The 27,957-nt window shown below is 58.8% G+C and overlaps 1 protein-coding gene across 7 annotated transcripts in view; it reads left to right on the forward strand.

Moving 5' to 3' along the window:
- The window catches only part of RFX1 (regulatory factor X1), a 30,998-nt gene extending 3,055 nt beyond the window's left edge, over positions 1-27,943 (forward strand). For 2 of the 7 annotated variants that reach the window (XM_047700503.1, XM_047700481.1), the window contains exons 2-22: positions 4,506-4,856; positions 11,717-11,826; positions 12,031-12,114; positions 12,820-12,927; positions 13,934-14,050; positions 15,226-15,321; positions 15,717-16,100; positions 16,835-16,929; positions 19,701-20,082; positions 21,573-21,754; positions 22,752-22,871; positions 22,956-23,071; positions 23,302-23,420; positions 23,509-23,618; positions 23,957-24,108; positions 24,190-24,287; positions 25,296-25,445; positions 25,544-25,752; positions 26,109-26,262; positions 26,343-26,388; positions 26,530-27,943. In XM_047700503.1, coding sequence (XP_047556459.1) covers positions 4,553-4,856; positions 11,717-11,826; positions 12,031-12,114; positions 12,820-12,927; positions 13,934-14,050; positions 15,226-15,321; positions 15,717-16,100; positions 16,835-16,929; positions 19,701-20,082; positions 21,573-21,754; positions 22,752-22,871; positions 22,956-23,071; positions 23,302-23,420; positions 23,509-23,618; positions 23,957-24,108; positions 24,190-24,287; positions 25,296-25,445; positions 25,544-25,752; positions 26,109-26,262; positions 26,343-26,388; positions 26,530-26,699 — 3,306 coding nt within the window. In that variant the 5' untranslated portion in view covers positions 4,506-4,552 and the 3' untranslated portion in view covers positions 26,700-27,943. Of the gene's footprint in view, positions 1-1,057; positions 1,060-4,505; positions 4,857-11,716; positions 11,827-12,030; positions 12,115-12,819; positions 12,928-13,933; positions 14,051-15,225; positions 15,322-15,716; positions 16,101-16,834; positions 16,930-19,700; positions 20,083-21,572; positions 21,755-22,751; positions 22,872-22,955; positions 23,072-23,301; positions 23,421-23,508; positions 23,619-23,956; positions 24,109-24,189; positions 24,288-25,295; positions 25,446-25,543; positions 25,753-26,108; positions 26,263-26,342; positions 26,389-26,529 lie in introns of all 7 variants that reach the window. The other 5 variants (XM_047700494.1, XM_047700485.1, XM_047700510.1 and 2 more) reach the window with 5 other exon arrangements.
- Positions 27,944-27,957: the final 14 nt, after the last annotated feature.

The raw sequence follows: 27,957 nt of genomic DNA on the forward strand, positions 1-27,957 counted from the left end.
GTCTGCAGATAGCCACTGGACAGTGCTCTTCTTGGGCCGGGCGCCGCATTCTGGGCCATTGGGCACCAGCCACCCCTGCTGCTTAAGCCTGCTGCCGGCAGAGGCAGGAGGCAGGAACTGGTTCACAAGGGCTCATCAATTGGTAAACTCAAACTGGCCTTTGACACTTACTAGCAAGGTGCTCCTGGCATGGGGACACGTATTTGACAGTAAAAGTTGAGCTCCTACTATGTGCCCATCAGTGTTCTAGGAGCTGGAGGTACAGTAATGGGCAAGGCAGGCAGGGTCTCTGCCATTGAGGAGCTTGTATTTCTGGTCATGGAGGAAAGGGGAACTATGAATAGGAAAATAAACAAACAAGGAAATACAGGGCCGGGAAGAAAACAAAATAAGAGTGTGTGCTTCAGAGTACTTGGGGTTGGGGGAGGAGAGCACACCTGAGACCCAAGAAGGTGACATATAAGCTGAGATCTGAATGATAAGTAGCCAGCAGTGGAGAATGGGGGTAGAGGTGAGGAGAGCATGTCAGTCAGGTGGAAGAGTCTGGTACAAAGGTCCTGAGGCAGGAGGAGGAGGCCTGGAGCATTCTAGGAGCAAGAGCCAGTTTGACTAGAACATTCAAGGTGAGATAGGAAGGACCTCAAGGCCCCATAATGCTTGGGAAGGGCTCTGGATTTTGTTTTGTCTCTGTGATAAGAGCTGTGGAGCCCTCTGAATAGAAGGGCAAAAGTTATGATTTGTGCTTTCAAAGGATCTTTTTTTTTTTTTTAAAGGTATTTGAGAGAGAGCAAGAGTGCAAGCAGGGGGCAGGGGTAGAGGGAGAAGCAGACTCCCCGCTGAGCAGGGAGCCCAATGCAGGACCTGATCCCATGACCCTGGGTTCATGACCCAAAACAAAGGCAGATGCTAAACGGACTTAGCCATCCAGGTGCCCTCAAAGGATCTTAAGGACTATAGAGGCCAGAGTGGAGCGTGGAGCCAGTAATGAGGATGTTGGAGGGGTCCAGGAAAGAGATGGAGACAGGTCAGAGTAGCAGGTATTGATGTAGGTGGAGAGAAGTGTCCAGCCTTAGGATCTATTTTGAAGGAATCATTGAGAAGTCCTGAAAACTAACTGGATATGGAAGATGAAGGAAACCTACATCCTTATATTTATTTTCCCTATTCCACTGCAAGTTCCTCAACAGAGCCATTCTGCAGATGAGGAAAGGGAGTTTTCTTTCCATTTCCTTGGGAGGGCCTTGTGCAAGACATAAACCATTCGGTTATAGAATCTGGAATCCAAACCAGAGGTCGGCAAACTGTGGCTGCTACCTGGTTTTGTGTGGCCTGTGAATTAAGAATAATTTTTTTTATACTTTTAAATGATTGAGGAAAAAATTAAAAGAGAAAATTTTGTGGCCCAAATAAAATGTCAGGACATGTGATACTATATGAAATTCATATCTCATTGTCTATAAATAAAATTTTATTAGCACATAACCATGTTCGTCTGTTTACATATTATCTATGGCTGCTTTCCCACTGCAGTGGCAGAGTTGAGTAGTTGCAACAGAGGCTAGGCTGTCTGCCCACAAAGGCAAAAGTTTTGGCTGTGGCCCTTTCCAGAAGTTTGCTGGCCCTGATCTGAAGTAATTGATTCAAACATTCTCCAAAAACAGCTGTTGGCTTTGAAGTTAGATGCAGCCATTGGTGCTTTTCTTGGCAGTTTCATTGCCAAGGAACAAATTTGTTGAGGGACTTCCTTGTTTCGTGTTCCCTGCTCTGGAAAGAAAGGGATCTCATACTGTTTAAATATTTGTGACTTATTTCTCTCTAGAGAGCACCTTGCAGACCTCTGCTTGCCCTAGTCATCCACACATGGAAAGGAAAGGGCTCCCTGGTCAAATAATTGTGGGACACTTGGTATCCTGAATTGCCCTTCCTAGAGATTGACAATGACAGTGCTGAGAGGGCCTCCAATAGAGAAGTGGGTTTAACTGTTTCATTAATCTCCCCTTCACCTTTTCAAGCTTGGCCTTTCAGTCTTCGATGTCACTTCCCTGCCCCTGGGTGGAAGGGATGGGGCATGCGGGCTTTGTAGCTCAAGGAGGAGCAAACACCGGCAAGTGTGGAGCTTTGAAAGCCCTTTCCTTGTGGGGGGTACCAAGGGAGCACGCTCTGCTAGGGCCCAGAAAGCCCAGGCCAGGGTTTTCCCGAGAGTTCCCTCAAGGCCAGCAAGCTTGGAATCATCCTGAGGGAGAGTTAGCTCAAACAGCAGACTCTGGGGCCATCCCAGACTCCTTGGGCAGAAGCACTCAGGAATCTGCATTTACCTAGCTATGCAGGTGATGCTGATGAACACCAACAGAGTTGGATTTCCCCTTGGGCACCTCCTTCCTAGAGCCCGAGGAATGTGTGTTTCCTTCCCCTCGCTTCTCCATCGCCACCTGGCATGGGCATTTGTTAGTGACAAGGGTAAGAATGGCTTCCACGTCTCAGTCCTTACTGGGTACTGGGCTTGTATCATTGGATCCTCATGACAGCCCTCTGAGTTGGTGTCCTCATTATCCCCAGTACAGATGGAGAAATTGAGGCCCAGAGGAAGGTCAGTAACATGTTTATGAATGAAGAGGCAGGTCAGGGTTCGTGTCAAGGTGGGTCTGACACCAGGCAGACGGACCTGATCAGCTCCTGGCCTGGACCAGAGTTTGGACCCAGTGGTGTGAGGAGCCCCCAGGAGGTAGCTAGCCCCTCTAATGCTGGCAGGAAGGATTTGGGAGGGCAGGAGCTGGGGGAAAGTGACTTCTTCTTGTGTGTGGCAGGTGTTTAATCTCTGTGGATGGGGCTCAGGTCTCCCTGTCTGAGATACAGGGATGATGCTATCTACTGAGTGTAAGAAATAAAACGAGCCCCGTGCTTGGCTCCAAGTAGGGCTGGGGGCTAAGGGCATACATCTGGAGATCAGAGAGACCTGGATTCAAATCGTCTTTTACCAGTTGCTGGGCACCCTTCACACGGTGTTGCTCATCTATGAAATGGTCACGGTGTCTCCTCCCTCAGGGGGCTGCAGGACAGAGGCAAGCACAGCAGAGACTCGTGGGGCTTCTGGTCAACCAGCAGCAATTGCTTTCCCCACCCCCCTCCTCTTACAAATCCCACCCTTAGCCACCCGCGGCTGGAGGGCCGCCCCCTGGCACATGATGGCACACAGGTGCTCCAGGGTTAGTGCAGAAAGGCCTCTGGCTCCGTGGCCCTGGGGGCTTGGAGTGCCTGCGAATGTTACCGGTGACCGAACGCAGGCAGGACTATTCAACTTAAATACTTCCCTGGGCCAGGCAGGGGCCACGAAGGTATGGGGGCTGGACCTTCTCCTCGTTACCACTGCAGTGTTGGTTCCACCATCCTCAAATGCTCAGGGGTTGGGGATGGCACCGGTTAGTGTGGGCAGCAGGGAAGCCATGTGCCCTTCTTCTGATGAGGCAGGGCTGAGGTGAGAGAGAGAGGGTGGCGCTTAGCACAGGCATGGGGGGGCCGTGAGCTAGAAGGGACAGAGCTAGGCAAGAGGGATGGGTTGCCTAGCCCAGGACCCGGGAGAAGGAATATAAGCCTTCAGCAGCCCGAAAAGCTACCTCTGCCTGGTTGGGCCAGCCCCATTCCGAGGTCAGCAGTGACTGGTGAGCCTGCCCTGTGGCTAGGGCCTGCTCTCAGCCCAGCGCCCCTGGACTCAGAAGGGCACTCTTCCTGGGATGAGCTCATATCTGGTATTATAGCCCATTTTGGTCCATTCAAGGGCCTGAAAGTCTCTGTGGCCACAAGCTGCTCTAAGGGCTTTTTGGACTCAAACACCTTTCCCTTTCTGGCGCCCCACTGGAAATGATACTCAGCCAAGAATCCAAGCCCAAACAACAGGCATGTAGGGAACTGGGACAGGCCAGTAGGAAGGCAGCTTTCCCCATGACTTTACCTTCCAGCAGTTAGCCATCTGCTGCTGTGCTCAGAATGCCCAGGATTCCGCCTCTGCCTGCTGTGTGGTCTGGGGCAAGTTCCTCAACCTCTCTGAGCCTCAGCTCCTCATCTGGCCGAGCAGACCCAAACCCAGACAAGGTTGTTGCAAAGTTTAAAATGAAACAATGTAGAGAAAGCACTCAGCACACACACAGGCTGCATGAGGGCATGAGCCCTCAGGAGAGAGGGACCGTGTGTCTCCCACCCTCCCCAACCTTCCTTTACCACAGGGGTCCTCCAGGCACCAGGGCCCGGGGAGGAAAAAGGCAGAAGTCCTGGACTGGGGTGAGTGGAAGAGGCATAGATCAGTCTCAGTCCGTAACCAGTTCCCCTGCAGTGATGGGCTGGCTGGATCTAGCCACCAGCCTCCAGATTTAATTAAGTTAGTGACGAACCTAAACGTGTCTCTAGGGAGCCAGGAACTGTCCCTGGTTTCCTCTGCTTGTCGATTAATTCTTGCTTTTTCTTCTTCTTTTTTTTTTTTTTTCTGTTTCCCTCCTCCTCTTCTTCTTCCCAAGGAAGAAGAAAAAAAGCCTTATTTATTATCATTTTCCCCACTGTTGGCATGGCAACACCAGCGTATGTTACCGAGCTTCAAGCAGCCCCGCAGCCAGCCCCACCACCACAGGCCCCGCCCCAGCCCCCGCCGCCACCAGCGGCGCCCCAGCCCCCCCAGCAGCCTGCCACCGCCGCTACCCCCCAGCCCCAGTATGTCACTGAGCTACAGAGCCCCCAGCCCCAGGCGCAGCCACCAGGCAGCCAGAAGCAGTACGTGACAGAGCTGCCGGCCACCCCCACGCCCTCGCAGCCGGCTGGCGCACCCACCCCGTCCCCGGCGTCCCAGCAGTACATCGTGGTCACCGTCTCTGGTAAGTGGACACGCACTCGGAGCCAGCGTGCTCTGTGAATAACTCAGAGAGGAGTTTGGGGAGCCAGGCATCCTGGATGTGGGGGGCACAGTGATGCCTTCCCGCTGTCACTGTGCCTGTCACCAGCATGGCAGCTTTCAAATTCGCTGGCTTTCCTCTGTGAGACTTGGGAGGATGTTTCTGGGGAAGGAGTCGTTAGGCCGGGCAACGAGGCTTCTATCCACCTAAACTCCTTGCCACTGGGGCAGCTCTTGGGGCTGTTTCTGTCTCTGTCCCCAAGTAAACTGCCACTTGAGGGAAGGACTGGGTGGGAGACTTAAAGTTCGCAAGCATCTCTCTCAGAGATGGAAGGTGAGGACCCAGCCGCTGCACTCCTGGCCTGGGTTATTCCTTACCACACCCTCAGCCGCTCTGCCTGTTTCCTCGTCCATAAAGGGCTGGTAACAGCTTCGTGAGCTCGGGATACGTGCGAGGTGTTCACAGAGGCATTTCATGGAGGTCAGCTGGGAGGCCTCCCCCGAGATGCAACCTTTTTGGTTCTGGCAGGACCCAGGGGCCGAGGGAGGCCATTGGTTGGGCAATTTCGGGATCATATGGCCAAGGACCCATTTCTCACAGTGGCTCCCCTTACAGCCATGGAGAAAGTGATCCAGAAGCTCAGGTTGTGACACCCTGATTCCTGCCTAGACCATCTTCCCTGTGCCCCAGTTCCTTCCAGGATGGAGATGGGCCGAGCTGGGCCGAGCAGAAGGAACTGGGAGCAGAGGGTCAGGGCAGGCAGTCATTCCCCCGAGAAGGTGGAGCTCAGACCAGGACTGGGCATCATCCGTGGCTTCCAGTGTGTTTAGCGGAGTGGGGAGAATGTGGTGAACCACACCCTCCACCCCGGCCCGATCTTTCCAGAGTGGAAAAGGAATGGATGGAAATCATAAAGGTATCTTGGGAGGCTTTGGAAGGGGCAGGTCAAGACTGGGTTTAGGAAGATAGGACAATATAGAGTGACACATGGCAGCTGACATGGCCCCATGGGACCAGAGCAGGTGTAGCCGGGGCCCTGAGCAGCCTCCTTTAGGCTCCTGGCAGTGTCGAGGTCCCCAGAGAGGGATGAGGGTGGTGACTCTTTACCACAGGGACTGGTTCTGGAGGGATGTCATGTGAGAGCACCAGCCATGGACGTGGCCAGGGTCCCCAGGTCACAAATCTCCAGCCTGTTCCTGGCACTGCCCAGTTATTTTGCTAGGTTTTCTCACCAGCATGCCCCCTCCCCACACAAGAAACCCACCCCCACCTCCATCATCTTGTTTCATTCCGTGCTCCTTACCCCTGACCCCACTGCCTGCCTCCCTGGGAACAGGTGCCACCACGTATCAAGAAGGACCCCATCTCACCTGAGCCAGCCTCAAACCTCCCAGGCCATCCCCTCCAAGGCTTTATCGCTTGGTCCCTGTCTTGCAAATCTTTCCTACCGGCCTGCTGGGATGAGACACCTCCCGATTTAATCGGAAACCCCAGTTCCTGTACCGTTTCAGCCGCTGCCCAAGTCTTCACTTCCTTTTAAGTCGGAATTCCTTGAAGGATTCACCCTCCCTTCCTTAACTTGTGCTCTCTCCTCTGCTGCCTCTGCCTTTCCCTTCCTGCACCCCAGTCACTCCAGTCGCCCACAGCCCCCACCTTGCCCATCTGCTGCTCATTCTTGGTACTCCTCTTCCTCGGTCCCTGGGAAGTACCTGACATACTTGTCCCCTTCCTCCCGGAACCGCCCCCTGCCCTGGTCCCTACCTACTTTCCTGCCTCCTTTCTCCATCCCCTTTGCTGCTTCCTCCTCATCGCCCTTCATGGGGGCCTAGTCCAGCGTCTCAGCTTCCACTGCCACCTTGGTGCTAACAACATGCCCACATCGCGGCCTGTGCCTTGGGCTATGGCCGTGAACCCCAGCCTGTGACGCATCCACTCAGGATTGAATGGGCCTCTCAAGCCGGCACTGCCTGATAGAACCTTGGATTTTTCCCCTCATCCAATCACACCCTCTTCTGAGACTTTTTCATCCTAACAAACAGCAGCCCCGGGCCTGGGTCAGCATGGATCCCTGCCCTGCCCATCTTCGAGCAAGACCTCTCGTCCCCGCATCTTCTCCCAGAACCTACCACCTCTGCCACCTCCAGGGCCCCCAACCCAGTTCAGCCTCCGCCCTCGCCGGTCACTGTCCACCCCTGCAGTGACCAGGAGGGAGCCCATCGCAGCCCAGTTCGATGCAGATGATTCTGAGGCAGATGGCCCTGGGGTCACTGCCTGAGAAACCCAGACTTTGGCGTTCTCCTCTGAGGACAGATAGCTCCTGTGGCCCCTTCCACTAGGGAAGGGCTTTAAAAGCTCCACACTGCCTGTATCCCCTGCTGACAATTTCCTAGCCTCCCAACTTCGGTCTCGAAGGCCTGTCAGCCCCCCAAGCCTCACCCGGCCCCATCCGCCCCCTCCCACACCTGCTACAGCCCTCCTGGCCTTCCCGCAACGCCAAAAACCCACAAGGCTCAGTCTGGCCTCCCGGTCTTTGCACTTGCAGTGCCCTCAGCCTGGAGCGCTCCGTCCCCAACCCCCTGGTGGCTCGGCCCTTGTGTTCTGGTGTTGGCTCAGATGCTGCCTCCCTGACGCCCACATCCCCCACCTCCACTGCTCACGCCCTGTGTCCTCACTTTGCTTTTTCTTCTTCTTAACACTCATGTCACCTGAAGTACTGACGATGGTGAGGATGTCCATCCCTTGTCCCTGAGGGTGGGGCTCTGTCCACCGAGTCCCTGTGCCATGAACAGCCACTAGAAGCCTGGCCCGACCCATCACAGCCCTCACAGTCTGCTAGCCCCAGGCAGCTGAGAGCAGGTGGGAGGCCTCGCCCGTCACTGCTGGAGGACTTTGGTCAGCCTACAGGGCATCCGGTTGGCTCTAGACCTCCTAGGTGCTGGCTTTGGCTGCTTTGGGGCTCCGGGGTCCTCAGGGCAAGGGCCCGGAGAGGGCACATGGCTCCAGGCCCCAGAGCACCCGGACTCCCGGCACATTCGTCTCTCCTCCTCAGCCTCTCCAGTTCTTCCTGCTGCATGCCCCGGGGGTCTCTGGTGCTTAGAGGTCAAGGCCTTTGTTCCCGCTCCCCGGATCCCCCATCGCACCACAAGGCCGCTATGTGCTACTGGGCTGCAGTGAATGGGCTGCTGGTGCGACTCTCAGGATTCCTTCTTTGGTCTCATGGTACCTTGACGGCCTTTTACAGGGGTCCTTTGCCCTCTTGCTCCCTGTTCCAGCAGCAGTGAGGCTGTCCCCTGAAGGGTGACTGGGTGATGCTTCCTTGATACCTTTTCTGAGGAAGAGGAGGTTGGCTGCACCTTGTCACTCCGTTTGCCCCGTTTACCCTTCCCCCAGCCCCTTGCAGTGATTTCCCAGCGTTCCTCCATGACCCTCTCCTGGGTTAGTGTCCCTTTTCAGCTAAGGGTAGCCTTTGGGCCACTTGAGCCTGTCCCAGGCGTGGCGGGGTGGGGGTGGGGGGTAACTGACACCAGTAAAGGCTGCAGCAAGGTGCCTGGGGCTCCGCGGGAGCCAGAGCAATCTGAGCTGACCAGGGACCCGGGGAGGCGCAGGGAGGGGACAGGCGGGGCCCTGGACCCACCTTGGAGCCTAGGCTGGAAGCCAGCTGGGAACGACACCACAGGCAGCTCATCCAGCCCGGTCCTCGTGGGCTCTGCCCTAAGGTGTCTTTGGAGCTGATGGGAAGGGAGCTCCAGTTTCCCTGCTCAGGAACAGCCCTCTAGATCTGTAAGGCCCTGTCCTCACAGGCCACCACACTCACACCCGAAACTCGGGGCAGAAGGAGGACACTGTGGGTCCCGATAGCCACCCCCAGGAAGGTGAAAGCAAGCCTGCCCACGACAGCGCTGGGCTGAAGGGACGCCTGCAGCTAGCCTTTCCTCCCTGCTTCTCTTACTCTCAGAGTCTTGGGAATCCAGCAAGTGTCCGTGAGAGAGATGGGGGGCTGTTTCTCAGCATCTCCCATCACAGTTGGGGAAACGGTCAGGACAGGCAAGGGACCCAGGAGCCACTGGCCCTTTCAGAGGCCCTGACTGAAATCATCTCCAGGAGCAAAGGATCAGGAGGGAGGGAGCCAGACGCCCCCGCCCCAGCCATCCATGAGGCGTGGGACCCCAGCTCGTCATCAAGCCTCTTGGGCTTCCTTCAGTCTTCCCCCTCAGAGCTCGCGGCACTGGAGATGTGAGCAGGTCTCAGTGGGGAAGTGCAGGGCCCAGGGAGGAAGAGATGCTCATCAGATTGAGGGACAGGAAATCAGCTGCCACTTCCTGACTACAGACTTGAGACTGTGGGGGCCCTCCCTGGTCTCATGCACACGCCCAGAATGGAGAAGGCGGACAGACAGATGAAGAGGCTTGCAGACTTAATACTCCAACCCCCAACACACACACACACACACACACACACACACACACACACACACACACACAAAACGAGGGCAAGACACGGGCAGGCAAGGACGCACACACACAGGAAGTCTTTCATCTGGACAGTAGACTCTAGAATCTCACCTGCTTATCCTCAGGGTACAGCCCGGCATGCCTGGCAGATGTGAGGGTCCCAGCCTTGAGAGCCAGCCAAGACTGTTTCCTGGGGCTTCCCCATCCCAGGCAGATCCCTGATATCAGCAGGTCCCCAGGCCTCCCAAATGCTAAGGGTCCCACTAACTGAAGGATCAGCCTCGGCATTTTCTTCCAAGCCTCCAGGCCCGGGTAGCTGGGGCCAGCCCCCCACTCACTGTCCGCCCTGAACTAGGCAAAAACCTGTCCGAGGCCGCCTCAGTTGGGTGCCATTCCTTGGGCTGGGCCTGGCTCCCCGGGTCCCACAGACACAGACACCCAGGTGTACCAGGGCCCCACACGTGACTTAGGGCTTTCTCGGGTTTCTCCCCAGGGGCCCCTCTCAGTGAAGGCTCCCTCCCTCACTGCTCAGAGAAGCCTAACTAGATGCAGGGGAAGAGTGTAGCCAAATGGAGGAGATGGTGTCTCCTGGAATTGGCTGCAGAGGCAGCTGGCCAGGCAGGTCTGAGATGGTTCCAGTGCCTGCCCCACGTGTGGCCAATGGGAGGCTTCCCCCAGCACCACCTCCCACATCTGGCCACCACTCCCCCTACACCCAGTACATAACACATTCATGAGCTCTGTCCCGGACTTGGTCCCTGAGGTCCTTGCATCTACCTGGGACTGCACATCTGCCCTGGCCAGGCCCCCTCTCCCTGTGTCCCCACATAGCTGAGGCCCAGCTTTTCACTTTGGAGGCTGGGGATGCTCTGGTCCTTAAACAGTGTTCCCATAGACCCTCACCTTACTGGTCACCACTGCCCTCGGGGTGTCAGCCCAAGCATGACCTGAGGCTCTAGATTTCCATGCACAGTGTGAGGTTTATGTGGGCACAGATAACAGGCCAGCCTTCTGACATGTCAGTTCCCAGCTGGGTGAACTTGGGCAGGTTACTTCCTCTCTCCCAGTCTCTTGCCTTACCCGATAATGGGGGTAATAAAAGTTCTTTCTGTCTCCAGCTACCCAGGAAGACCCTAGCACAGCACCTGGACTACTGGAAACACTCTAGTTACTCCTATTACTCCTTCCCCACCCCACTCCTGTCCTGCCAGGGGACTCCCCCCACCCCAGGAGGTAGCACTGGGACCTTGGCTCCTGGTAGCAGACTGGAGGAAGGACAGGCACATATGTGCCCCACAGCCCCAGCCTGGCCTCTGGAACTGCTGGGAGCAAGCCAGGCCCCATGGAGGGGGCAGGGTGGATGGTGTCTTGGCTGGGGATTGGAGGGGGGGTGTCTTCCATCCAGCATCTCTCAAGGACACTTGCCCTCTGAGCCTCTCCCCTTTTCAGCTCCCTTCTTAATCACTCAGTGAGATGTGCATGAAACTTGACCTGTGCCCACCCGATAGCATCTCCAGGTACCAGCCTCCCTCCTGACTTCATAGCAAGGCCCCGGCCCAGGGATGGCCATGCTTGGGCCACGCCTGCGGGGAGGAGGGTGTTTATTCCAAGAGGGCAGCTGAGGAGCTCTGCATCTACGGGGGGGGGGGGGGGGGGATTAGCTCCCCAAGGTTGCGGGTATAAAGCCGCCCCCGCACTCTGCTGTTCCCAAAGAGGTAGGCGAGGAGTGAGGAGTGTGGGGCAGGTTCCCCTGGAGAGACGGGGGCAGGAGCGGGGTAGGGGCACCATGTTCTACGATTGCCTCTTCTTGGCTGCCTGTCAGCGTGAGTACCTGCCTGCCTCCCTCCAAGCCCCCTCCTGCCCCCGTCCCACTGAGGACAGGGAGGCTGGGGCTGTGGAGAGGGAGGGCGTGCTTGGCCACAGGCTGGCAAGGCCTTCTAGGGTCACTCTTCAGACCATCTTCTATTCCTGGGAAGCCAGGAGTCATCTCGAGGAAGGTGGCCCCAGCCCCTTGGTCCTTCTAGGGCTGCTGAGACTCCAGGGTAGGAGGCCAGTCCCTGACTGCCCACGGATCCTATCTGTTGGGAAAAGGGATCCAGCCCTCTGGGTCCCTGCTGCACCTTGGCTCCTCAGCCACCCCCTCTAGTCTGGTTTTGGGATGAGGTGGGGTGGGGTGGGGCTGCTTCTGCCTGGCAAGGATCAAAGGTCCTTCGGGCTCACCCCCATGGGCAGTGTTAGGGCTGGCCAGGAGGCAGGCAGGATTGCTGGAGAGGCCCGGCCCTGTCGGGGTTAAGCTTTGGGCTCCATCATCCATTCTCATGGGTTCAGGCTCAGGCTCTGGGTGGGGGTAGGGACGACAGGCCGAGCTGACCCAGTGACCCGTCCTTGCAGAAGGCGCTATGCGGGCCAGTGAGACTGTATCAGAGGCCAGCCCAGGCTCCACAGCCAGCCAGACCGGAGTCCCCACTCAGGTGGTTCAGCAGGTGCAGGGCACCCAGCAGGTAGGACACACTCCTCCCCCTGGGGCGGGTAGGGAGGGTCCGTGAGGGGGCGGTGGTGACTTTGGTCACGGGTGGTTGGCTTCGCTGCCTCCTGTCTGTTCCCATGCTCTTATCAAGATGCCCACTTCAGCCCCCCTCCCACCCACCTGGGCTAGGCCTCCCCGGGGAAGCTAGCGTAAGCTTCCTTACTCCTTGTCCTTACAGCGTCTGCTGGTCCAGACGAGCGTGCAGGCCAAGCCGGGCCATGTGTCACCCCTCCAGCTCACCAACATCCCAGTGCCCCAGCAGGTAAGGCTGCTACACCCAGCCCCGCCCTCACAGTGCTCCCTCTGCCCCCACCCCGCTGCCCTGGGTGTACCACCAACCCCCTGTGGGCTGTGCAGATCTGCCCTCAGCAGCATCAAGGACATAGGCTCTGTCCGGGCGCCTCCCCAGCTGCTGCCTCCAGCAAGTGAGACCATGGCAGTCAGGGGCCATCGGGGAAGGACGACCTGCACGCCTTCTCTTAATAGAACTGAGGAGTAGCAGTGAGGAAGGCGGCTTTCAGGTCCAGCCCCAGTGTCTCAAAGCAGAGAACCCAATGCCAGTTAGGAGCCAAGAGCCCATAGCCAGTACAGGGACTGTGAGTGTGTGGTGGTGGTCTGTCCCCCAGAGGGCTGTGGGCAGGGTGGCAGGGCTCAGCACAGAACGGGACAAAGTCCCATCAGGCTTCAAGGGTGAGAGCCATCCCGCGTGGCCTGTGGAGCCAGGCTCCCTGTACACAGATCCTGACTCTGCCACTTACTGGTCCAGGACTTCGGGCAAGCACTCTTCCCATCCTGAGGCCTCTCTGTGAAGTGAGGCTACTGTCAGGGCCGCACTGGGACTTGGGGGCAGTTCTGTGAGCTAAGAGGTGTGCAGCACTGGGGCATCGCCTGGGATGGTGCCCTGTGCTTGGGAAAACCAGATGGGCTGTTGGGAGTGAACTGTGGTTCTTTTCCCTCCTGGTTCTAGGCTCTCCCCACGCAGCGTCTAGTGGTGCAGAGCACAGCCACAGGCGGCAAGGGTGGCCAGGTTTCCCTGACAGTGCACGGCCCCCAGCAGGTGCACTCACCCCCTGAGGTAGGTAGTGGCCCCATCAGCTGTGCCTGTACCTCCCCAGGTTGGCCATGTACCCCCAGCATACACCTGGAGGGGTCCCTGTCCCCCAAGCCCACTTGTTCCTCCAAAGTCCTCACTGAGCCTGGGTTGGGCAGCTTGGCTGCCTGATCTGCGGCCCCACTGGCTGTAAGCTGAGTCCAGCTCCAGGGGGGGCGGCAGCTTCCCCCCAGGTTGAGATGGGCCTCCCAGCTCCACTTCAGGGTTCTGTATCCCAGGAAGGAAAGGAGTCTCCCCGGCCCCACTCAGGACGGGTAGAGGTTCCTCCTCAGACTACAGGGGTGGGCTCTGGGGACCCTCCCCACAAACACCAGTGAGGATGTCAGAGGCAGGCAGGCCACAGACGGCTGGGAGCATGGGTGGCAGCATCGGGAGCTTGGGGTCACAGCATCGGGAGCTTGGGGTCACAGCCCCAGCTCAGCCATTTCTCCTGGGGGATGCTGGCTGGGGCTCTGGAGCCTTCTGAGCCCAGTGTTTTCTGTGTGAAACAGCTGATGATACGCAGTGCCACAGCATGGCCCAGAGCCAACAGGGACCTGTAGCCAGTCTGCCTGGGGTCAGTGCCTGGTGCCACCACTCAGCTGTGTGGCCTTGGGACATCCCTTCCCACCTGTGCTTTAGCACGTCCTCTCTTAAGTGGAGATTCCCTCACCTGCGACTGCTCACCTGAGGGCTGCAGTCTCTCTGATTGTGGCAGCAATGGGCGGCCTCTGAGCTGAGGCCATCTTCGCTGGGGAGGATGGGTCTCCCTACCAGTACCTCTGGGCCGGACCCCCAGCTTTGCCTGGGAGTGATCGGGGCAGGGACTTGGCATTCGGATTCGTGGAATTTGACCACTTTCCAGGAGAGGAGGTTGAGATCTCTGTGGCCTGCCACCCACCCCCAACAGCTCTTGGGAGAGCCCTCCTGAAAAGGGTTTTGTCAGGGCCTGGGTGCCCAGACGACGCCCCCATGTCTCCTTCCCTTGCAGCGGTCACCAGTGCAGGCCAACAGCTCCTCCAGCAAGACAGCCGCGGCCCCCGCGGGCACAGTGCCGCAGCAGCTGCCGGTCCATGGCGTTCAGCAGAGTGTCCCCGTCACCCAAGAGGTGCCAGGCCAAGGCGGGCAGTGGCTGGGGCAAAGGGCCCTGGCCAGGCAGCCTCTGCAGCCTCCTTAACTGTCTGTGGGAGCTGTGGTGGGGAGAGTCGGTGGGAGCCAAGCAGATGAGGGGACAGCCTCAGCAGCGCCCCCCCACCAACCCGGGCCTTTGGCAAGCGCCACTACCTCACTCCAGACTCAGCATCCTTGTCTAAATAATGGGTTCTGCCCTGGGAACCTGGGGGCAGGGCGGTTGGGGCTGCTGGGGGGTGAAATCTGGTCCTCATTGGGGGGGGGGCACCTAACACTGGGCTTTTGGCAGGCGCTGGAAACTCTGAGAAACGACCCAGCCTCTTTGGGCTCAGTTGCCTAGAGGAAGCCCCAAGGCCAAGTCCTGGCTTACCCCCAGGGAGCCCAGCGGGAGGCCCAACCTCCAAATCCATGGCCAGTCTTTGGGAGGGGTAGAGGCTCTTCCTCGGACTACAGGGTGGATTCTGGGGACCCCCAGAGTCTGTTGCTCTGAGCTGCCAGTCATGGCAGCTGGAGCAGGTTAAGTGGCAAGGCGTCTCTGCCATCTGGTTGTTATCAGTCAAGTTGCAGGGTTCCAAACCCTTCGGAAAACCAGATGAAAGGCATAGACTCTTCCCCCAAAGGAAAGCACAGACCTCATCCTGAAGGATTCACAGATGTTCCTGCCAGTACCACAGACCCTCTGACCCTCCAGGCCTGGATCTGAGTCCTAATCCACCGCTCAGCACCCCCCACCCCATCTGCCCCCAGCCTCTGCTCCTCACTGTGGGCCCTGATGGTGATATCAGGATTCCTGGGGCACCGTGGGGATGTGGGGGTGTGGGATAACCCATGTAGAGAGTAAGGGGGGAACAGCAAGGACTCCCTCACTCAGACCCAAGTTCAGCTTGAGTTCTGACACTTCCTGTGGGCCTCACTCTGATGAGCTCTGTTCACACCTGTAACTGGGCACCCAGAGTCAGTGCAGTGATGAATCTAAAAGGCACTCGGTGAAGGGTGGCCAGGGAAAAGTGGCAGAATGGTGGCCTTTCCCAACCAGGCTGCCCTGACCCTTACATGAGGAGTTCATGTGGGTGTGGTGTCGAGCTACTCCGGCATGGGTGGGCCACCAGGGGCACCACGGTTACCAGTCTGACTTGCCTTTTCCCTCCCCAGAGGTCCGTGGTCCAAGCCACTCCACAGGCGCCCAAAGCCGGCCCTGTGCAGCAGCTCACGGTGCAGGGGCTCCAGCCAGTTCATGTGGCCCAAGAGGTGCGTGTCTCCTCCATCTACCTGGAGGCAAAGTGGGATGGGGCCCTGGCTGGGCTGGGGAGGGGTGCAGTTCTGGCAGGCCGCAGGGAGGGAAGGGAGCTGGGGGTCCTCCAGAGCCCCAGCCCGGCCCCAGGCTCCACCTGGGGCTGTGGGCTGCAGACTCGGTCTCCGTCTCAGAGCCTTCTCTCTCCTCCCCCCACCGCCCCCCCTCACACCTGGCAGTTCAAGGGCCCAGGTTTTGCTAAGAAAGATCTGGCTTCTCCCCTCCCACAGACACCGGGTGGGAGATCTGTCGGGTTGCTGCGTGAGCTCAGCTACCCGGTGGGCGGCAGAGGCCTGGAACCCCGCCCGCGGCCGCCCCCGGTGACCCCGCAGTGTCTCTGTTTGTCCTCCAGAGCTCAGGCAGTCAGTTTCCCGCTAGGAAGGCAGAGCAGCAGGAGCCCCGGCCCACGCCGCCGCCGGAGCCGCCGCCCCGGCCACCCACGCCCGGGCCCCGGCCGAGCGCGCTGGCCCCGGAGCCGCCGCCGCTCCCGTCCGCGCGCAGCGGCGAGGTCCCGCAGCTAGGCAGCCCCGAGCCGCCGCCGCCCCATTACGAGCCGGGCGCCGAGCAGTGGGTGGAGCTGGTGGGCGTGCTGCCCCCGCACCTGCTCCTGCCGCAGCAGAAAGTGGTCTTCGAGCCACTGCCCGGGCTCCGGGCCCGAGCCAGCCCCGACCAGAGGGTCAGGATCCAGAGAGTCCCCCAGGTGCTAGTGTTCGGCACGGCCGCCACGGCCCTCAAAGTAGGTGGCGGACGTCTGGGCGGGGGGGCATCGGGCGGGCGGGGCGGGATCCGCCGGCCCCGGCCCGCACCCGGCCCCGGGCTGCCCGTCAGGCCCCCCCAACCTCGGCGGGGCCAGTCTGGGGACCCGCCTCTGACCCCACCCCCTCTCCCCCGAGGCAGGTTCCTGGTCCCAGGCTTCACTACCATAGAGGGTGGGGGATGGGGTGGGAAACTCAGGCCCCGCCCCTGAGGCCCTGTCAGTAATTCCAGGCTCAGTCCCACAAACCGGGGCCCCACCCCTGATCTCTGACTCCGCCCCCAACATCCTGTACTTAGTTTCCAGGCTCCACCCCTGAGGCCGTTTGTTTGTAGTTTTCAGGCTTTGGCTTTGACTTTAGCTTCAGTGACAGCCATATCCCAGTGCTTGGCTGTCCTCCTGGGGTCCAACTTTCATGCCCACAGTAGGACCCTGGGGTCCCCTCAGGCCCCACTCTTGCTGTCCCCAGCCTAAGCACAGAGTCCTGGCATCTCCTGACAGACCCTCGCCCGATTCCCAGCCCCGGTGGAGAGTGCAGTCCCTGCGCCTCTGACACCTGGTCCTGTCCAGGATGTGTTCAGAAAGCCCAGAAATGCAGCCTTCCAGCCGGGGAGCCAGGTGTCCTTGCGAGTTTGGACAGCCACCAGCCCTTTAGGGACAGAGGCAGAGGAGCTGGCCCACCCCTGACCTTCTGTGTGCCCTTCCTCCCATACCAGGTGCAGCAGCTCCAGCAGGTGCCTGTCCCACACGTGTACTCCAGCCAAGTGCAGTATGTGGAGGGTGGTGACGCCAGCTACACGGCCAGTGCCATGTGAGTGGGCAGAGGGCTGGGAGAAGGGACGGGAGGTGGGACCTTGGTCTGCCCAGGGCCCTGCTAGGACTTGTGTGTGTGTGTGTGTGTGCGCGCGCGTGCACCTGAGTCCCAGCGCCAAGCGTGACAGGGGCTGGTGCTTCCCAAGGATAACCTACAGCTACCAGGCAGGGGGAAAGCGGAGGGGACCCTCACAGCTTGGGAAAGGCTGTCACTGATCTAATGATACCTGGTATCATTTAGGGCTTTGGAGTCAGATGGGCCTGGTTTTTAGAAAAGGAAAAAGAAAATTCAATTTTTACAAGACAGAATTTCTTAATAGGGAGTGGGAAACAGTAAAGAACTCTTCACGGCTGACCCAGCCCTGCTCCAGAGGGGGTGCTGTGACCTGTTTATTTCCTCCCAGAGATACTCTGAGAATAGCAACTACCCCCTTTTTTGTGCAGAAACAGGCACAGCGTTCTATCTCTTCTTTCTTCTACCAGCGGTGTATCTTGACGCTCTTCCATGTTTCTCTGAGTGGCCCCCAGTCCCCCTGCCTAAATGGCTGCGTGGTGCTCCACTGTGCAGATGGAGCGTGAATGACGTGGCCAGTGCCCACCCGGCCGACCCTCGGTGACCCCGACCCCCGCTGCTGCACACACACATCGTAGCATGACCAGGTGCCCCAGCGGGCAGATGCCACGCCCCAGGCCTGCCCTCGCACCAGCTCTGGCTCCCTCTTGCCCAGGATCCTCCGCACACCACCTTCCCTCTCCTATCATCTATAGTAATAATTCCAGAATTATAGTGATTGTTGTTTTAACTTTTGGAAGTTTCCATTGGTTTTCTTTACATTTGTCGTTGTTTTCTTACATCCCCACCCTTGTCCTAAGTGGGGCTGATGCTAGGGATTTGCTCATAGAGCAACTTGGTCCCGGGGTCATGATGCTGTGGCAGATCCCAGGGGTCATGACCCTGGCACCTGAGTCATGATCATGGTCCATGGCATCCACCTACCTCATAGCTCTATTATTTCTGGTGCTGCCAGTCTCTTAGCTTTGCAGTCGCACCCTAGGGCCTCCAGGGGTGTTAGAAGCAGAGCTGAGGCACAAACCCTGGCCCTGCGGTGCCACGCTTGCTCCTTCTGCCTCCCCTGGTAGCATCTGTGGTTTGCTTCTGTTCAAGTTCTTCCCCCCGTGATTGGTACGTGTGATCACACGTAGCCCCGCATTGCCATCAGATTCTTCTGCTGCGCGAAGTTGTTAGTAGCAGTGTGTCTCTGTCTCTCTCTCGCAGTGGATTTTTACTGGGTGCCCAGCCCTTCGGCAGCAGGGTCCCCCCCACCCCCGGCCAAAGCCACAGTCCCTGCATCTCTGTCCCTGGCTCTGTCCAGGCCACATCCAGAGACGCACACATTCAGTCTGTCGTTCAGCAGATAGCTACCAAAGCCGTATTTTTGGAGCATGTGTTGCGTGTGGGAGGGGTGGGCTGGGCCGGGCAGGGCCAGGGGTGGGGTGGAGAGGGCACTTGCTGGTGCCGCTTCAGGCCACGTGCTGTTGGTGCCACTCAGTGCCATTTCAGTACACGTGGACCAGGGTGCTTTTATCTTGATGTCCATCAGGCTGGAGGCTCACCTCGGTGACCAAGCCTTCTGTCATTCCCCCCTAATCCCAACCCCCCCATCCCTCTCCTCACTGCCCCCAGAGGCCTATAAGTCTCCTCCCCCTGCTTCCTTAGGGAGACTCCAACAGTGCCTTCTGAGGCAGGCCCCACCTGGCCAGCCTTGCTTCCTTTTTGGATTTTTAACATTTAATGTTATTTTTAGTCACTAATATGTTAAGAGGGCTCGAAATCAAAACTGTGCCCCACAGTGTCTTGTGAGACACCTGCCACCCTCCATGGGGCCTCCACCACCATGGATGTGGACAGAGATATGAAATGGCCCTCGTCTCCCCCCTCTTCCAGAAACCTCATCTTTACCTTTCCCCACCTCTTCTGTTCACCTGACAGAATGTTCTGGAGCTGCTTCTTCGGCAGGACCTTCCTCTTTCTCTCTCACCCATCCATAGGATCTTGTCACCTTTCTCTTAACATTCCTCCAATGATGGACCCAGTTTTCCCACTCTTGCGACGACCTCAACCTTGTGCCTGCATTCTCTGACCCAGGTCCTGGGACGGCTTGAGGACAAGGCTCCAGGTCACGATGTCGCTGCCTCAAAGGGACATGCCTCTGCAAACCAAAGTCATCACTGAGTGGCTCCCCAGGGTGGCCACTGGATGCAGACATAGAAACCACCCCCCCTTCCCCAGCACCCCCCTCCTGCCTTGTTTTACCACCTGGGCATGGCCCACCTTCTGCTGTGTCCTCGATTTACCTTCGTGCTTGCTTCTCTGGCTTCTGCACCCCAGGCAGGGCCTCCTCTGTCTTCCTCTGTTGGGTCTGCAGTGTCTAGAACAGTTTTCAGCATACAGTAGGTAGTGACCTTTTTTTTTGTGGATTGACTGAAGCGTGTGGCCTGTTCCAAGTTACCTAGCCATTCTGTCTTGGCTTCTTCACATCTGAGACGTGGACTCCCATGCCAGGGGCCGCTTTGATGATTAAATGAGAAATTGTGCCCCGCCAAGCCCTCAGGGGTGCCTGGTCTGGCACAGATGATTGACTGCTGGCTGCACTGGGCTACTGCTCCTCGCTACCTTCCTGGGAGGGGTCTGCCCCACAGGAGCCCCCCAATAGACCCCATCACCACCCAACTCTGGCCCTCTGACTCCTCCCTCTGCTTCTCTCTCAGCCGCTCCAGTACCTACCCCTACCCAGAGACGCCGCTGTACACCCAGACAGCGGGCACCAGCTACTACGAAGCTGCGGGCACTGCTGCCCAGGTCAGCACACCTGCCACCTCCCAGGCAGTGGCCAGCACCGGCTCCGTGCCCATGTACGTGTCCGGCACCCAGGTGGTCACCAGCTCCACCAGCAGTGGGGGTGGGGCCAACAGTGGTGGCAGCGGCGGCAGCGGCGGCGGGGGAGGCGGTGGCGGTGGCGGGGGCGGTGGCAGCGGCGGCGGCGGCAGCGGCGGCGGCAGCGGAGCAGGAACCTATGTGATCCAGGGCGGCTACATGCTGGGCAGTGCCAGCCAGTCCTACTCCCACACCACCCGTGCCTCGCCAGCCACTGTAAGTGCCAACTCGGGGCCCAGCAGAGTCTGGCAGTGGGAGGAGGGGGGCTGCGGGGTGTGGGGGGGTGGGGGGAGAGGGTGGTAGGGGTGGGTGGGTGGTCAGTCGCCACCATCAGCCACCGTAAGTGTTGCACCAGAGTTCTCAGATGCAGGTATTCTGGGATCAGATCCTTGCTGGGTAGCCTCAGACAAGTTACTCAGCCTCTCTGGGCCTCAGCTAATATGCATGAAGCTGTTAGAGCAGTGCCCCAAGAAGCGTTGTTTCCTGGGATTATAGCTGATGACGACAGGTATAGAGTAAGGGGAGGGAGAGGCAGGCCCCAGCATGGGGGGAGCTGCCCTGAGCAAGGTTCTTTGTCCATCTGGAAGGCAGTGAGATAACCTCTCTCCGCCCCGACATGGGCTTATCTGGAGTCTCTTGGGGGAGGGCCCCTCACTAGCTCTGTGACTGTAGATGGGTCAGAGGCTGGTGGTCCCATGGCAGTCCTTGTCCTCTGGGACCTTGGGGTCTGGAGTGATTTTAACTACTGCCCTTTGACATAGCAATGCATCCTGGACCACATAATTAAGACAGAAGCTTTCTCAGAAAGTGGGCAGACTCTCCCTTATACATCCATGCAGCCTGGCTTCTAGTCTCTCGTTTTAAGTGCTGGCTGTGACCCACCTAACTGATTTCATGACCCCGTAATGGGATCCCTTCTGGGTCCTTTCCCAAAGTTTGCAGACATGCTTCACAGAACAGTGCTGTCCTAGAGCACGTTCTCCATTGATGGAAATATCCCCTCTGTGCTGTTCAGTACAGAGACCTCTGGAGTTTGTTTTTCTTTAAACTATTTTGATATAATTGTAGATTCATAGGAAGTTGCAAAAATAGTACAGGGAGATCCCTCTGGTCCCCGCCCCCCCGAGTCCTGTTTCCCATCTAGTTATGTTTTTTGTAACTGCAGTATAGTATCCAACCAGGAAACTGGGCTTGGTACCGTGTGGGTGTCTACTTGTATCTTGTTATCACGGGTGTACGTTTGGGAAACCACCACTACGGTCAATATGCAGAACTGTTCCATTGCCACAAAGATCGCCCTCCTGCTCCCCCTTCGATAGTAACCCCCGCCCTCCTCCCTCCCAGCATCCCTAACCCCCAGCAACCATGAATCTGTTCCCCATTTCTATAATGCTGTCATTCTGAGAACATTCAGTGAATCATCCTCCATGTGACCTTTTGACATTGGCTTTTTCCACTCAGTATAAGTAAATTTAAATAGCCACATATGGTTGGTGGTGACTACATTGGACAGTGCAGCTCTAGAGAATTCCATGGGATTTAGTTCTCTCCCCCCACCCCACCCCCCACCATGATTATGATATGATGTCCCCTGCAGTGTCGCTGTCAGGATCACAATTAGAAATAGGTACAGAGAGCACTTTGCAATGAGTACTCGAGAAACTGAAGTGATTCTTAGTGCTCTTCTGTCCCTGGTCCGGCCCCAGGTTCAGTGGCTCCTAGACAACTATGAGACGGCAGAGGGGGTGAGCCTGCCGCGGAGCACCCTCTACTGCCACTACCTGCTGCACTGCCAGGAGCAGAAGCTGGAGCCCGTCAATGCCGCTTCCTTCGGCAAGCTCATCCGCTCTGTCTTCATGGGTCTGCGCACCCGACGGCTTGGCACCAGGTGGGCCACCCACCCCTACCCGAAGTTCTCCAGGGCCACGTTTACCCCTCTCATGCCCTCCCTCACTCTGCTCTAGCCCCACTGGCCCCTTCCTCTGATACCCACACACTCCCACCCCAGGGCCTTTGCACCCGCTGTACCTTCTCCTTCATGCGCTTTTCCCCGTCTCCTTACTCAGATGCTCCCTGGCCTAACTGAAACGAAAGCCTTCCCACTCCCTACTTCCCACCTCCCTGACACTCCCCACCATCCCCTTCCCTGCTTGCTTTCCATCCTTACTACGGAGCACCATCCCACATGCCTTTTGTATTGCTTCTCTTGTGGCTGATCTGGCTTCCAGTGCTAAAATGCACATAACTTGAGGGTGCGGGCACTGTACATGGTTGGTGCTTTAATTAGGGCCTTCAAGTCTGGATTCACGTAAGAGGGAACAAGGGGCCCTACCCTGACCCCACACTTCCCTTCTTCTCCTTCGCAACCCTTACACCTCCCTGGGGTGACTCCTGCCCATCTCTTGGGTCCACTTCCCTTCCCGGCTTACCTGCCACCTCATTCACTTACACCTGCATAACACCTGCATAACTGTGTCTCTCTGTGCCACAGTTTCTTCCTCTGTCCCCAGAGGGTGCCAGGAGCACCCTTTGTAGGACAGGGTTAAGGAACGCGGGGATTTGTATATGCTAAGGGCTCAGAGCAGTGCCTGGCAATTTGTTGTAACTAGTCATCAACAAGTATGTGCTGACTCCTGCCCCGTGCCAGGATCGGAGGTCGAGGAGTTCTCCAGACACTGGCCCTGTCTTCTCAGAACTCAGTTGGTACACAGGGACCTCTCTTGGCACAGTCCCTGTACTTCCCCAGCACGGCACCCCTGGCTCCGTGGAACGTGGGTCTTTCCCCCAGGCCGTTTGGCCAGGGGGAGGCAGGTGTGATGTGAAGGTCCCCGGTGGACAGCTGGAGGACCCCCCCGCCCAGCTCTCAGCCTCTGCCTCCCTCTCAGGGGCAACTCTAAATACCACTACTACGGCCTGCGCATCAAGGCCAGCTCGCCCCTGCTGCGGCTCATGGAGGACCAGCAGCACATGGCCATGCGGGGCCAGCCCTTCTCACAGAAGCAAAGGTAGGAGGACGGGCCGGCCCCTGGGCTGGCAGGTGGGGAAGGGCATGCTGGCCTGTCTCAGTGCTCCAACTGCCCCTTCTCCAGGCTCAAGCCCATCCAGAAGATGGAGGGCATGACCAACGGTGTGGCCGTGGGGCCGCAGCAGGCCACTGGGCTGTCTGACATCAGCGCCCAGGTCCAGCAGTACCAGCAGTTCCTGGGTGAGAGCTCTCTGGCCCACGGGGCGGGGTCTGGGCCACGGTCTGGGGCCTCTGGAGAGTGTGGAGGTGGCTCGTCTGCCTTCCCGGGGCTGCCTCATTCCCCACTGCCCGTGGGGGAACCCTGCTTGGGAGGAAAGCTATGATAACTTGATAAGATCCCAGGGAGAGGCATGAGGGGGGCAGGCAGGTGGGAGGATAAAGGGCCTCATGATGTCCCCTCCTGCCTCCAGATGCCTCGAGGAGTCTCCCTGATTTCTCAGAGCTTGACCTCCAGGGCAAAGTGCTCCCCGAGGGCGTTGGGCCTGGGGACATCAAGGCCTTCCAGGTCCTGTACCGGGAACACTGTGAGGTAGGGCAGCTGGGTGAGTGGGCATGGGCGAGGGAAAGCCATGCTGCCCCCCACCCCCATGTCCCTGAGCATCCAGCCTCCCCAACAGGCCATTGTCGACGTTATGGTGAACCTGCAGTTCACCCTGGTGGAGACGCTGTGGAAAACCTTCTGGAGGTACAACCTCAGTCAGCCCAACGAGGCACCTCCACTGGCTGTGTGAGTCCCTTGGTGGGAGCGGGGAGGAGGGAGAGAAGGGGGGGGCCCGGTGAGAGTCAGCACCCAGGGGTGGCCAGAGCTCAGACATCAGGTGGAGGGGGGCATCTGCTTGATCCCCGGGGTTTTGCGGGGTACACACAACCTTCCGAGCCCCGCTCCAGGGCTTGTGTATCAGTCTGACAGTCAGCATGTGGGGTAGTGTCCCCCGCTAAGCTGTTTCCTCCCTGCAGTGGGTGGGCGCCCATGCCTCATGTGCAGGGTACAAGATCCCCAACTGACCCCCAGGGGAATCGGGGCCCGTGTCAGCCTGACCTCAGGGCTGGGGTGGGTGTCTACAGGCATGACGAGGCTGAGAAGCGGCTGCCCAAGGCCAGCCTGGTGCTCCTCTCCAAGTTTGAACCAGTGCTGCAGTGGACCAAGCACTGTGACAACGTGCTGTACCAGGGCCTGGTGGAGATCCTCATCCCTGACGTGCTGCGGCCCATCCCCAGTGAGTGCAGGACGGCTGCCCTACCACCGGCCCCCATCCCCACGCTCTGCGGTCCTGATGAGCTCCTGCTGCCACCCACAGGTGCCTTGACCCAAGCGATCCGGAACTTTGCCAAGAGCCTGGAGAGCTGGCTCACCCATGCCATGGTGAACATCCCTGAGGAGATGCTGCGTGTGAAGGTGAGGGTGTGAGGAGGGGTCTGGGCACAGCCTCACAGGCGGGGGGCTGAGCGGCCAGCCTGGGTGCTGGGCCCAGCTCCCGCCACCTGGCTGTGGAACTGTGGGCTGGGGGCCTCCCTCTCCTCTCCCTCATAGAGGCCCTAGGATTTGTCCCCATGCCTCTTCCCTCAGAGTGATCTTCGGGTTATTGTCTTTACCCACTTCTGAAACACAATCCCTTTGTGGTGTTTTTGTACACAAAACAGTATCTTAAAAAAATAAAAACCAAATGCAACTTGAAGTAATTCTCTTCAGGCAGTTTCAATAGGGGGGCGGGAAACATAAGGGAACAGAGTAGTAGCCCTCTTCATCAGTGCTGCATAGTCAGAAGTACTCTGACGTGAGGAATTAGATGGGCTGTGTCTGCTCTTGAGCAAAAAAATAAAAGGAAGAGAAGGAGGTTTTCATTGTCCTTAAAATGTTAATGAGACGGTTATATGGAACTGGGCCTTGAAGCATTGGCCCTGGGCGCACTGGACAGGGGTGAGGAGTGGGGAGGTGGGAAGAGTAGAAGCTGGAGCCAATTAAAAAATGAGCAAATGTATTCATTCATTTATTCAGCATGCATTTATTGAGCATCTGCTGTGTGCCAGCATAGTTCTCAATGCTGGGAGCACAGCAGTGACCAAGATGGACAACGCCCCACCCTCCCTAACCTGACATTCAAGGGAATAACAGTTCGAGCCCTTTCTAGGAGTGTCTTCCGTGAATTTCCCGTGTCCTTTCATTAAAAATAATGATGCTGGTCAGACACATTATATTGATTTTTTTTTTTTTTTTTTTGTCCCTTACTTCGGGTGTCCACCCTAAATTTGAAAATCCCGACCCCTTGATCCGACAAAAGCAACGACGTACATCCTCCCTTTGGGGAGAAAGAAAGGCTCAGAGAAGTTGCAGCAGCTGGGGCAGGGGATGGGGGGGTTCTCACCAGCCCCAAGCACATCCGCGCCCCCCGCCCCCGCCCCGCAGGTGGCAGCAGCCGGCGCCTTTGCGCAGACGCTGCGACGCTACACGTCGCTCAATCACTTGGCACAGGCAGCCCGCGCGGTGCTGCAGAACACCGCGCAGATCAACCAGATGCTGAGCGACCTCAACCGCGTGGACTTCGCCAACGTGCAAGTGAGCGCGGGATAGGGCCGGGGAGCGCGGGGCGGCGCGGCGAGGGCGGGGGGGGGGGGGCGGCCGCTGAGCCTCGGGCACTTGCCGCTGTACTCCAGGAGCAGGCCTCGTGGGTGTGCCGCTGCGAGGACCGCGTGGTGCAGCGGCTGGAGCAGGACTTCAAGGTGACCCTGCAGCAGCAGAACTCACTGGAGCAGTGGGCGGCCTGGCTGGACGGCGTCGTGAGCCAGGTGCTTAAGCCCTACCAGGGCAGCGCCGGCTTCCCCAAGGCCGCCAAGCTCTTCCTCCTCAAGTGGTCCTTCTACAGGTGCGCTCCGGCTCGGCGAGAGCCCGGCGGGGAAGGGCTGGGAAGGGCGGGGTGGGAGGCCCCTCTTCCTGGGGGCGGGGTCTCGAGGCCGCTCCTCCTCCCGGGGCTAGCCGAAATGGGAGGGGGGAAAGCCATTCCTCCTCGCGGAGTTTGGGACCAGGGAAGATCCCGCTTCCTTGGAGCTCGGGTCCCTTTTCACCAGGGCGGAGGTCTGTTGGCGGTGCGCGGAGTGAGGACCCTGTGCTCTCACTGATGGACGCACTTGGGAAGCCAGGGCGGGGCCTGACCCGGGTAGCTGGGCTTGCTGGCGCGCGGGGTGGCACCGGGCCTGATGGCCTCCTCTCCGCCGTCCGCAGCTCCATGGTGATCCGGGACCTGACCCTGCGAAGCGCTGCCAGCTTTGGTTCTTTCCACCTCATCCGGCTGCTCTACGACGAGTACATGTACTACCTGATCGAGCATCGAGTGGCCCAGGCCAAGGGCGAGACCCCAATCGCGGTCATGGGCGAGGTGCGCGCGGCGGGGCGCAGAGGGCGCGGGCGGGGGACCCCTCGGCGGGACCCTCACCCCTTGTCTTTGCCTCCTTGCAGTTCGCCAACCTTACCACCTCGCTGAACCCCCTAGACCCGGACAAAGGTAGGCGGGGCGGGGCGTGTCTCTGTCGTGGGGCCGAATCCCAGGAGCTGCAGACAGGGCGGTGGGGATGGAGGAGGCGCCGGCGGTGCTCTGGGGGCGCCGCCGCCCAGCGCTGAGTCGGGCCTCCTCTGTGTGCCCCAGACGAAGAGGAGGAGGAAGAGGAGGAGAGCGAGGATGAGCTGCCACAGGACATCTCGCTGGCGGCCGGCGGCGAGTCGCCCGCGCTGGGCCCTGATGCCCTGGAGCCGCCTGCCAAGTTGGCACGGACAGACGCGCGTGGACTCTTCGTGCAGGCGCTGCCCTCCAGCTAAGCCCGCGGCCTCCCCTGCCCCGCCCGCCCGCCCGCCCCCGCCGCCCATCCACGCCAGGGTCCCTCACAGCTTCTGTGGCTTCGCTGTCACCGTTCCAGCCTCGGGCGGGGAGGGGGCCTCCAAGACAGGGAAGGCTGGGGGGGTCCCTGCCCCCAGTGGGGGCGGCACAATCACAGGGCCAGGCGGAGCCGCAGCTGCAAACTGACACACAAGACGTGCCTTAAGGAACCCGCCGCCGTGCCCAGGTGCCCTGTGGGACAGCCAGCTAGGCTCCTTGGCCCCGAAGGCCTCAGCATCTCCCTCCCCCAGCCCCACCCTCCTGTGTCCCAGGGGGCAGGCAGGCAGGCCCCCTCCCCTGTGGAACTGTTAACTTATTCAGCTCGCTGGCTTTGCACAGTCTGTCCTGGGCCCAACCCTGAGCCCCAGGTGGGCACAGGTGGGTATCACCTGGGGACCCCCACTGTCAGCAGCCGCCCCGGGACCCCTCCCCCCAGCAACCCCACCGCTCCCCACTCCTTGGTATAAGTGCAATTAAAGCCGTGGGTGTCGCATCTTCTCCAGAGCTGGGCCCTCCGTTGCCCCGCAGCCCTCAGGAGGGCACTGTCCGGCCTGGTTGGGGGGAGGGCAGCCGGGGGCACCGCCTCCAGCTTCCAAAGAGCAGCAGGCTGGGCTGGGGGTGGGAGCCCAGAGGGGCCTGCTGCCAGCGGTGGGGCCCAGAAATGCCCACGCCTGTCCCAGCCCCAGCTAGGGGCTCGGCTCCCTCGGATCCAAGACCCCAGCATCCCAGGCCACCCGCCTCTGGTTTGTAATGGAACCTCTGTGCTCCTTCTCTCCCGGGAGACTGTGCTCCTCCGTGCAGTGCGACCCGCCCCCCACATGACTATTGTGCGATTTGTGAGCCGCCTGAGCGGAGTTGGTAACTTGTTGGTTTTTTTCCAACCATCATGGCCTTATCTGTTCCGGTTTTCTCAGTGTCTTCAACCTGTGAGATAGATGTTTATGGCAAAAAGCAAAAAAACAAAAAAAAAGACAAAAAAAGATCTGACCTATTGTATAAAAATCACTATTTTGTGTGCTCCGCGTGCTACAGCTTTTGGGGTGGCCCCCCGACTTCCCCGCCCCACTCCCTTGGGGCCCCCCTCTCCTGGCCGTGAAAGTGTCCACGCGTGTGGTAGTCTAGTGTGCCGAGCTGTTTTCTACCTTTTTGTAGTCTTTCTTAAAACACAATAAATTCTGCTGTGGTATGTGGCTGCTGCTG

The sequence above is a fragment of the Lutra lutra genome, chromosome 1, assembly GCF_902655055.1.
Source record: "Lutra lutra chromosome 1, mLutLut1.2, whole genome shotgun sequence".
Taxonomy (NCBI): domain Eukaryota; kingdom Metazoa; phylum Chordata; class Mammalia; order Carnivora; family Mustelidae; genus Lutra; species Lutra lutra.